Source organism: Cornus florida, unplaced genomic scaffold (genome assembly GCF_030987335.1).
Source record: "Cornus florida cultivar Cherokee Brave unplaced genomic scaffold, ASM3098733v1 CherokeeBrave_3.0.0_Hap2_Chr08, whole genome shotgun sequence".
In the NCBI taxonomy this organism is placed as follows: Eukaryota; Viridiplantae; Streptophyta; class Magnoliopsida; order Cornales; family Cornaceae; genus Cornus; species Cornus florida.
The window spans coordinates 40165513-40176864 of record NW_026775578.1 but is presented as its reverse complement, the minus strand read 5'-3'; the positions used below and the strand labels follow the sequence as shown (position 1 = coordinate 40176864).

The 11352-nt window shown below is 34.7% G+C and overlaps 1 protein-coding gene across 2 annotated transcripts; it reads right to left on the bottom strand.

The window, feature by feature from the left end:
* Positions 1–422: 422 nt before the first annotated feature.
* Positions 423–9101, bottom strand: LOC132271434 (glucan endo-1,3-beta-glucosidase 4). Of its 2 annotated transcripts, XM_059772811.1 has the most exons (6): positions 9035–9099; positions 8824–8898; positions 6155–6282; positions 2883–4130; positions 894–921; positions 423–776 (listed from the first exon to the last, which is right to left on the bottom strand). In XM_059772811.1, the coding sequence occupies exons 3-6, from the start codon at positions 6216–6218 to the stop codon at positions 614–616; spliced, it is 1503 nt and encodes a 500-aa protein (XP_059628794.1). In that variant the 5' UTR covers positions 6219–6282; positions 8824–8898; positions 9035–9099; the 3' UTR covers positions 423–613. The 2 variants fall into 2 exon arrangements, with proteins under 2 accessions (XP_059628794.1, XP_059628793.1); XM_059772810.1 differs by having other exon boundaries at positions 8824–9101.
* Positions 9102–11352: the final 2251 nt, after the last annotated feature.

Sequence of the window (11352 nt, the reverse complement as noted above, 5' to 3'; positions counted from 1 at the left end):
CTAAATTTCTCTCTATTCTATTCCCATTCAAGGCGTTGATTTGATCCTTCCAAAATCCAAACATAACTTAAAAAATCATTCATGATTCCACTTTGAATGGTCTTCTAAAAATAAACCACAAAAATTAATGCTCGTATAACCTAGAATGGAAATATACATTTTATATAACATACAGCTTTAGGCAAAAACAAATGAATTAAAACAAAAAAATAAAAATAAAAAACACAAAACAAAAAATCAAGAAAACCAAATTTTCAACTCCCCTGTTGTTTCCATGTTTAAGGTATCAAGGTCCATCTTCTTCAAGAATACATATTACCATAAAATAGTATACATTGTTCTAAACTCCACATGCATGAGCAACAGTGAGCCGAAGGGGAAGAGAGTAAGAATGGAAAGGAAACAAAAATTGAAGAACAGAATAAAAAATGAATGGAGGGATATCATTAACAAAAAATCAAGATTTTCATCATCTACAGTCCCTGCAAGGAATCGAATTGAAGAACAGAATCAAAAATGAATGGAAAGATATGATTTAACAAAAAATCAAGATTTCCATCATCTACAGTCCCTGCCAAATCTTTGTAAAACACAATTTTAACTAATTAAGCTGTTACAAAATCAGATAAACATTCATGTCAAGTAAAATAAAGGCAAAAATTATTGCCAAAACCAATGGCTCAATCTCGATTCTAAGTCTTGAACCCTTGCCGATGGGACTAACAGGTCCAAATGCAGTGGAAGATGGGACTATCCCACCTGTGCTTGAATTCACACTGTCCCAAAAAAATAAAAAATAAAATATTTACACATGTTAAGAAGGCATGCCAAAAAACAAATAAATAAAATATGAAGTTATTTTTATCATTAAGAAGAGAGATTTAAGCTCTGACCTTCCAGTAAAAATACAGGATCCATAGCCTGCATGGAGTAAACACAGTTGAAAAGTCAGGGGAAATAGAAAAAAGCAATGAAGTAGAGTCTTACGATCATCATAAAGACGTAGAAATACCCTATGAATGGAAAAATAAATAAATATTATTTAAACAACAATGGCCAACATGCCGGAATAAAAGTACTAGACATGCAATGAGTTATAGGTTCGAAACATTTGGTGACATGGTCCATTTGAAACAAAAATCAGATGCATGGAAAACGAACAACGCCATGTGCTACCATGTTTTTCTTTTGCTAATTCATGTTACCACTGTATGCAAGTTCTGGTTAGGAAAATGCTTTTGTCCTTGCCACTTTTTTCTCACCATAGTGGCGCAAGTGATTCACAGTTTTTTGTTTTGAGAAGGATCAGAAATAAAGCTTGGAGAATTATGGTGAATAAAATGAATATGATGAAACAGTATTAACACATATTAGCATTACCAGCCTCCATATATTCCCATGATTTCTTGAAACAAGGAAATCACAGTTCTACACTCACCCCAAAGAAAGAAATGGTGAAAAAAAGAAAGTGACGGATTATTTTCCATTCCAGACACATAAATGAGTATTCCTTAAATTAATTATACTAGTTCTGATGAGATTCCCATGAGATAAAATAAAAAATAAAAAATAAAAAAAAGACTACGTAGCAAATATCAATTACTAAAATATGAAACTATTTTGTTTGAAAAATTCATGAGCATAAACCATTAGGCCATTAGCCCAGCTGGTATAACCTCTCCTCCTTCGAAGGGAAGGTGAAGGGTTCAAGCCCCATGGTGGCATTTGTGGGCGTGAGTGTGAGTGTGAGTATTTACCTAACCAAAAACAAAAAATTCCAGTGCATAATCCCCCACTACCATAAGACGTGTTTTTCCTACATCTTTTTCACTTTTATGTGAAATGTTAAAATATCATATAGTAATCAAGAAAAAATATATATAAAAATAAAAAAGAGAGGAGAGATTTGTGATGATTTTTAGATCTTTTTTATTAGGTGTTCTAGAATCCTCATGCACAAAGATAATCAACTTGATCATTGTGATAGGAGTCTATTATGGATTTTCGACCACATTCTCCTTGGGCCCCCTATCCCTTCCTTCTCCAAGTTCAGACTATGGAAGAAGGAGAAGGAAACAGAACCCAGTTGCTGAGAAATGCATGAGATTGAAGTTAACCCTTCTCAGAAATGGTGCACTGATGCTTCCACGAAATGAAATCCGTGCCCATCAAGGAGTAAGGTTAGACCTCAAAGCGACATTTTATAAGAATAAATCCCAGTCTGCTTTTAGATTACTTTATGTAATGATTCCAGAAAAAAAAAAAAAAAAAAAAAAAAAAAAAAAAAAAAAAAGAAAAAAAGGGAATGCTTTGTGATTCAGCCAGAAATCAGACTGAAAACCATGTTAAATAGGTCACACCAACCAACCATTTACCTGCAGCTTCATTGCCATAAAAAGTCAATTTTCCTTAAAAATTGATTGAACAAGAATCATTAATAGTCAAAGAGTGCCTTTCAATTTTCAAAAGAGATGGGGTTTCCACTTCTACATATCAGCATAGATTTATTAGCAGCCACATAACCACAATGCTCACAAGAAAAAGCAATGCTCAATTTATAGGTTTCGTCTTTTAAAATATTATTTCAAAGTCAAATTACAGTTTGCAAAATGCAACAATTAGATTTACAGTGTTGTCTGCACGCATATGAGTAAGATAGAGTCAAAGTAACTCATTCCTAATCAACACTTGATTCCACTCCCCTCCCACCAAACTTCCCAATCATAATCCTAGCTCCATCGTTGGAGAAAATGGGGTAAGGCAATTCATACTAAAATGTTCTGTTATAGAACCTATCAAGAAATAGAAGAAATATAGCATCCAACATCCTATGAGTTTAAAATTTGACAGCAACAGAAAGCAGAAAGGCTACAAGAACTTACTGGGATCAGCAGTAGTAGTTGTGGCTGTACCATCGAAGTCACAGGTTCCACCAGCGCTATGCATTCTTTGATAATAATCATTGTAAGCGTAAGAAGCATGATTTTGTAATGTATCAGGCATATAACACGGCTTCCCTGGTTGAATGGCACTACAGTTAGCCTGGCCTTGCCCGCAAGCCCAGTTCAGTCCATCTTGCAACTTATTGGTATCTGCACCTTGTTTTACAATACAAAAGATTGATGAAGAATTCCCAGTGATTTGGTTGGGATTACTCGAACCCAGTGAATAAACAGCACTCCCGTTAGTGAAAAATACACCCCAATTTCTCTCTGAGACAGGCCCAGACCTCTTGTCTTCATTGAATAACTCATAAATATATGCATTAATGGGAACAGAGGGCTGGCTAGGTGGACCTGAATCATTTAGAACTCGCCGAATCAAGTTGTTATTGAAGGTTTCAGCATTTTCTATGGTGGCATCGGGTTCATTGGCTCCACCAGCCCACGGCCATCCTGATTCTGTCACGACAATTGGTATCCCTGACATATTGAACGCCGCTATAGAGTTATAGGTGGCATCCACCATAGCATCAAACATGCTGTTATAGTGAAAAAGAGTATTTGGATCAACAATCTGTTTGACTGAAGAAAGTGGCTTGAAAAGAGCGTAGTCGATAGGAAAGATGCCATCGCCATTAACATATCCATTATAAGGATAAGCATTTAACATGTAATAGGAATTTGTGTTCTTCAAAAACTGAAGAAGTGTTGAGATTGTAGAGTTCCATGTAGAATTGAAGGTGGCTGTAGAAGGGGGAAAAGGCTTAGGGATTATGTCTATGGACTGCGGAGTTGAAACTTTGATCTGATAATTCAGGTTTGAAGCAACTAGGGCTTTATGAAGGTAATTCATGGCAGGAACCAGAATGGAGGCAGCATTTGGAATTGACGTAAGAACCTCACTGCCGACAGCAATGGCTGTGATATTGGCTGAAGGCAAGTAAGCAGCAACATTTTTATTAATCCAGGCTGCTGCTGCTGATGGAGATTCCCCGATCCCCAAGACTTGATCATTAGTAACACCAACCATAATTTCAATCCCAGTGTTCGAAAGAGCATTCAGCAAATGAGCATCAGCATCAAAAAGACGTACGTGAGTTATCTGATTTGCTTTAAGGATTGCAACCACTTCTGAAGCTGGAGGCATGTTGGAAACAGCAGTTCCAATGTTTATCCCTACAAATGCACCTGCAAGTACAAGAATATGATTCAACAATCACTTGTATCAAACATTATGTTAGATTTGTTTGTGGATTGTATGACAAATTCCAACTGTCCCTTCATATCAGAATAAAAGATTAGCCAAATTCACCAGGCTAACCGCTACCGCCATTGTGGAGTCTAGGGAGGGGTCATATATACGCAGCCTTACCTCCATATGCGAAGAGGCTGCTTCCCATTTTGAACCCATGACCTCCAGCTCACAATGGAGCATCCTTACTGTTCATATCAGAATGTAGAGCCAATATACAGGACGGCATAAATGAAGATTAGGATTTTTTGATGGGGACACAAGCATTTCCCTGGACTTCTATTAGAACCCTTGCCACTGCCATCTTTGCTTATAACTCTCTAATCAGACAATGGAAAACCTGAATGCTCTATTTGGCAAGAAGAATAGTGGGAGGAAGGAATAACAGGGAATGAGTGAGAGGCAGAGTAAAGAAAAGTAAAGGGATGGAGAGAATTTCCATTATTTGTTAGAAAAGAAATGGAAAGAAAAAGAAAATGAGAGCAAGATCATATTCCTTAAGGGATCTTTTTCTTTCCACCCAAAAGTAGGAAGGAACTTTCCTTTATATTTTTGTGCTTCAAAGAACACCTTCATATTGCAAGAATACAATGGTAGAAGAATTGAACATTATTTACTATTATACTCCATATCTTCCTACTCAACCAAACAAAAGTAAAGGAAAAACAACCCCAAATATTTAAAAATGCCTCTTTCATCCCTTCTACCTCCCCTTCTTTTCAACTTTTAATCACCTGTAATATACACAGATAATAAAAAAGTGCAATTATCCCCACCATCATCTAAGAAACACTAACACACACCAAATGAGATTACAAGAAAGCACCCAACAACTCAAAGATCAACTAACCAGCATTCGGAAATATATTGTTTTTATATATATATATATATATATGTATAACAGTTTTAAAATAAAAATGATCAATGAGTTACTGGTCAATGGGTATGAGGTTGGTCCTAAGACAACTTTAACTAGTGAAGTAGAAGGTTCAAACATAAGAATAAAACCCATAGGGTAACAGATTCTTCTATTGTTTGGCTAAAAGATGATAATTCCCAATTCTCATGGAATAGAACATAGCACAGCAAGCCCTGATCTAAAATTTTGCATTGATGAAGAGGGTAGAAAATTTCTTTCATAAATATGATAGCTGTCATTGAGGAAAAAATATTATAGTTCTCCAAACCACAACCACCACCAAGGCTTTTTCCCAACTACTTGGGATCGGCAACATGAATCCTATGTTTCCCCTCTGCTCTATTTAAGGCCATAACCTCAATCAATCCACATGCTATCATACCCTTCCTTACTAACTCTATTGACGTTAACTATGGTCTTCCTCTTCCCCTAGTATTAACCCTAACCTAAAAAACAAAAATTAAGAAACAATGAAAACATCACGAGCTTTCCTGGCATGTGCATGTCAGACTTTGAGAATGGAACTTCAACGCTGAATGTCTGAGCCAGTTAGAACAAACCTTATGTGAAGCACATTCCAGAGTGTAAGCTGCGGACACATTCTGATAATACATGGAGCACAAGTGCAGAACTGCTCCAAAAACCCTTACTATAATAGAAAAATGTCTAAAATCTACAACGTCATATCCTTATAATTGTTTGTTTCTATCAGTTATCATCATAACTTCAAGAAACTGCCACACTAACATTAAGTTAATACTCAATTACCCATGCTCTTGTATTAGAGGCAGCTCCACCATTTTCCGTAAAATGAAAATGATAAGCATAATTGACTAGAACTCCTAATATAAATTATGGATTATTACTATCCCTGGTATTTTAATTTCTTTAAGAAATTATAATTAAGTATAGAGCATAGTTTATGGACCCAAAATTCTGAAGTAGATAAAGCCATCACTTGAGAGGATCATTTGTTCTTATCCTAAGAAAAACACAGACTACGATGTAGAAAAAGAGAACAGCACAAATTAATTAAATTACCTATTGTGTTGGAAAACATTCCAATTAAAAGCAGGACACTTCCAAGCCATATTTCAGGCATCATCAAGTTTCAACTGCAACCTTCTCTCCTGAGCCCCTCCCTCCTATGTTGGATGTTGTAACTGAAACTGATTCATCAAACACATAGAAAATGCTGTAAGATACCAAAACAACTAAAACTTTTAACCAAAGATGAAAATATATATGAAAGAACCTCAAATATATCAACTTTTTTTTTTTTCCCTAAGTAAACTTGCATTAACCAAAACCAAACTACAAGGTCAAGAGAGAGGGCATACCCTCACTAACAATTGAAAAAGACCATTTCCATATATCAACTTGAAACATAAACTTTTCGTCTTAGTGACCATAACAATTCAATACAAATGAAGCCTAATATGTAAACAAATAAATAAGAAAGCCCCTCGTGGAACTATTAATACCCAAACATATTGATTTCAAGATGAAAATCAATTTAGGAAAAAACTCAAGCCCTTCTTATCAAAAACATTATCCAAATAAAAGGTTGCATTATGATTTATTAAGAGAATAGCTAGAATTCTAATTTTCAAGAACAAAACATTCCTACATTAACAAATTTTAGTGATACAAAATACAACTGCTTTTAACAATTCTATAGTTCCCTTGAGCACATTATCTGAAATTTAACAATCACCATAATCTCTCTTTTTCTCTTTATCTACTTATTATTGGAATCAAACCATCTATTGACCATTTTCCCTTTATTGCTTAACTATAACTCCAAAACACCTTCCAAATATCTACCAAATGTCTCTTCGGCGAGATCCAACCACCACCACCGACTGTTTCCCCTTGAAAAGTCTCTCACAGAAATGCATGAAAAGAAAATTTAAAAATTAAAAAAATTGACTGAATCTCCACCTTCCACAGCACACCACTTTACACACATTACATAAACCACACTTGAAGCATTTGGCTGCAAGTAACAATTATTAATGCTTCTGTTCAACCAAGAAGCCAAGTCATTGAAAACCTTAATTGGCCCGTGTAGGTTCAACAATAGCATCATCCCAAGTAATATGACTAAAAAACAAAATACAAGAAGCATACATGATAAATGAAACCTCAATTGATAACACATAATGACCACGAACTGAGTGTGGCAGAGCATCATGGGCTAAGAACAATTTATAATATTAAAAGAGTAAACAAAGAAGGCATAAAATCAATCTAAATTGACTCATTCTTTGGTTCTTCAGTTATTTAGAATACCCAAAAACTGGAGAAATCAAGGCTAATCCAACAGGACATTCAATATAGTTAATTGAAACATATAGTGTTTCATTTTCTCAAAATGAAGAGAGAGAGAGAGAGAGAGAGAGAGAGAGAGAGAGAGAGAGAGAGAGAGTAAATAATATATAAAAGAAACATAAAGCAGTAATTTATCAAACTAATTTTAGTTGTCACTGTCATTAGATAGTGGGAAGTGGGTAGATCCATCTAAAACAAACATCTTTAGATGTGGATTTGAACTGCCTAAGCTTAATTGGTTTCAATTGAAAATCTTATCATAGGAGGCAAAATAGATTGAAGTCTGTGGATTAAAGCATCTAGATAAAGATTATTGATAATGTACCAAAACATGACAAATTTGGAGCGACGTTAAACATTAAATGACAATTTAGAGATAGTTGTAATAAGAGATAACAGCAAATGAGTTGCAAGCTTTGATGTCTCCGTAGCAATTTAAGCAATCTAGCAGAGGCCATGAAAGGTCAATACGGAAATCAAAAGCATCAGCCCAACCCAGATTTTAGTTATGCCAAAAAAAGAATCAAGCTAATGCTACAAGTCTACAACTGACTTGATGTTGCTGAGGTGCATATATTGTCAGCACTTGTCAAGTATATATGCTTTCTATTGCCCTACTCCAAACTTACTATGAATGCAAGCATCTTTATATATGGTATGCAGGCCCTAGACTAGATATAACTTCATTGTTGAAATGCACAAGTTAAAGAATCGAACGGCTAGCTCAATTTATAATGCTGTTGTTCAGCCTAACTGTCTAACTCATGCACAAGCCGGACAATTCTTTGGCACATTAAATATGCTCTGGTGTCAATTTGCCGCGTTAGCTTCCATTCACTAATCCCTTAAAGCGAGACAGTTTTGGGAGCTTTCAAAGACCTCTATTATTATATTCCAAAACAAAACTCAACATTTGTATTGCAAAATGTACGCATTATCCTTTGCAGCAAAAGAGCACAATGCAGATACATCAGAGACAATCTGGATAAATTCTGACAGTAACGGAACACAAATTCAATCCAGCTTGGTAAAGCATGACAAAATGACAATCTCATTCACCTAAAAATTAAAATGCTTGGTAAATCTCCGCCGCATCTTGTATTTGTCAACAGTTTACAGAAATTCTAAAAGCAAATTAATTCATGACTTGAATCTACCAAATAGTAAGCTTCCGAACCACTAAAACTAACAAAATAGTAAGAAAATACAAAAACCCATTATAAGTTAAGCCTAAATATAGAGAACCCACATAATAAAATCCCCAAAAAGACATTAAACAACAAAGTAGAAGACCCAGAAAGCAAGAGAAAAGGAAAAAAAAAAAATTTAACCCCAAAAAAAAAAGAATAGGAGAAGAAAAGGAAAAAGTGAAGTACCTGATTCAACTTGTCCAGCTGAAGCCACACCCAGAAAGTTCCCCTCCAAGAGACCTCCACAGATTTAATAAAACCCTAAAAAAAAATTCACAAGTAAGCTCAGTTGAGAGTTCAGTTGAGACACAAAATGAGACTACCCAGAACACAAAATCTAAGAGAGAAATCTTGAAAGATCACAAAGCACCCCCTGACCCCTGGTAAAGACCCTCACTTATATATGGAAACCAGAGCAGCACAACATGCATAGTTCTGTACTTAGAATAAATTCTACATTTAATACCAAATAGTGTACAAGTATACCCTACCACCCCCAAAAAAATATATATATAAAGTCACACGGATACATAATATATATATATATATTTATTTATTTATTTATTTATACATATGGATCCAACACTAATACTATTATTTATATATTTATATAATTCAGATTTCAGACCTTCAAAGGAAGACTGTCCTGTTGTTTGTCTTTAGATGTAAATATACTGGTTTTAAAAATAAAGAAGCTAAATTTTTTTTGGGTCTGAAGACTGAAGTCTGTGAAGTGTAGTCTGAACCTGATTACATGAGAGAGATGGGTTTTGGACACTTCGAGATTGTCGCCGTATGTTTAGTATACATTTTCCGGAAAAGGGTTTCACACTAATCTGTGAATTTTGGGTGATTTTCCCTCCAAAAGTCATGTTTTCTTCATCTTGGAAAGTGACCTGAAAAGTCATTGGTCTGTGGATTTAGTAATTTATTCCATTAGTGTTTTTTGAATTTATTGTTGAAGCCAACTAATGTGCTATATTTATTCCAGGGATGAGTATTTATTGATGGATTTGATGGCTTTATTTTGTATGGGCTTTTTTTTGGGTCCAGAAAGTGTAAAAAGGCTGATTGACCAGTGGGCTTTCCAAACAGTTTAAATCAGCTTTAATAGAAATAGAGGAATAAATTACTAAATCCACGGACAAATGACTTTGGTTATGGGGGGATGGAAAGGGAGGAAGAAAATAGAGGAGGGATGGAAGTTGGAACAAACGTTTTTTTGTTTGGCATAGAAGAAAGGAAGAGGAAAGGATGATACAATGATAGGGCCATCTCTTTGGATCCACCATTTTGCTTCAATTTGGAAGTAATAGGAAAAGGGGCACAAGGATGTGAGATTGTAAAGACATTCTTACCCTTACGGCCAGTTTGGTACGATGGAAATGGAAGAAAAAGAAGAGATGAAATGTTCGAAGTTAAAGAAAGGAAAAGGTAGAGGAAGGATTTGGAGGGATAAGAAAAAACGAAATTATTGTAAATTCAATCAAACACAATAAATAGTGATACTCCTTAGATGAGATTTGCAAGACATTATTACCCATGTTCAATTATGTTGTTTATATATTTAGGGGTATAGTGGTAAAATAATGCTATCACCCACATACTTTCCACTCAACCAAATGAAACGAGGATATCATCTCTTTTTTGGCTACATCCAATTTGTGTTTGGCTACATCCGAGTAAATATTGAGAAAAAAAAAAAAAAAAAAAATTGTTCATAAATAATTTCAGTTATTCAATAAATAAACAAATCAAATTTGAATTTGTTTAAGAAACGAGGCGAATTCGAATAACGTTCAATGAACATGCAGCTTCTATGAGCTCATGAACATGCAACTCATATATCATGAATGGGCAACCTATGTAAAACTTGCAACTCATGAACACATTTCTTTTAAGTTAGATTTTGTAGTTTTTACAAGTTTTCTTCCTCTGCCTCTTTGTTGAAGAACAGAAGTGACAAAATATAATAAAAATAGTATGTTTCATATTTCACAAGCCAAACTGCGAGTGTTCACAAATAACTTAAGTCAAGGGCGACTACAACTTTTCAAGTTGTAAATCAAGCTAATGAATGAAGCAAATTCAAACAATCCCAAGGCCATGTAAGGATTGGTACATAAAATAACTTTTTGAATATCTAAATTACTACCAATATTCCTCACCCCTGTACATCCTTGGGTCACATATTCGCTTCATCAATGTTACTCACTTAAGTCACATAAAGTAAGAGATATAATGTCGAGAATGAAAAAGCGACAAAATTTAAGTCACAAAAAAAAAATTAAAATAGCGTGCAAGCAGGAGAGCCGCAAAGCATAAGAGCTGCCCACTAATTTAAAAAAATGGTATGACCTAAGTTACCAAGGGTGGATCTTTGTGTATGTTTAAGTGGGCTAAAACCCGCCCCCAAAAAAATAATAATTACTACTAGTATTATCTCATCCAAAAAAAAATTAGCTCACCCCATTAACAATTATTGAATCCGCCCTTACACACAAATCGGAAGCGAAAATGCAAAAGCAGCAAAAAATAAATAAATAAAAATAAAGAAGAAGACTTTATATGCATTTTGATAATAGTCATTCATAATAAATGTCACTTGTCCATGATAAAAATCCTTGTGAATTCAAGAATTGGCAAATTGATTTCGCGAATTATACAACAAACCGTTAGCCTTACTTTTCAAAGAAAAGTTAGTGATTTAAGTTC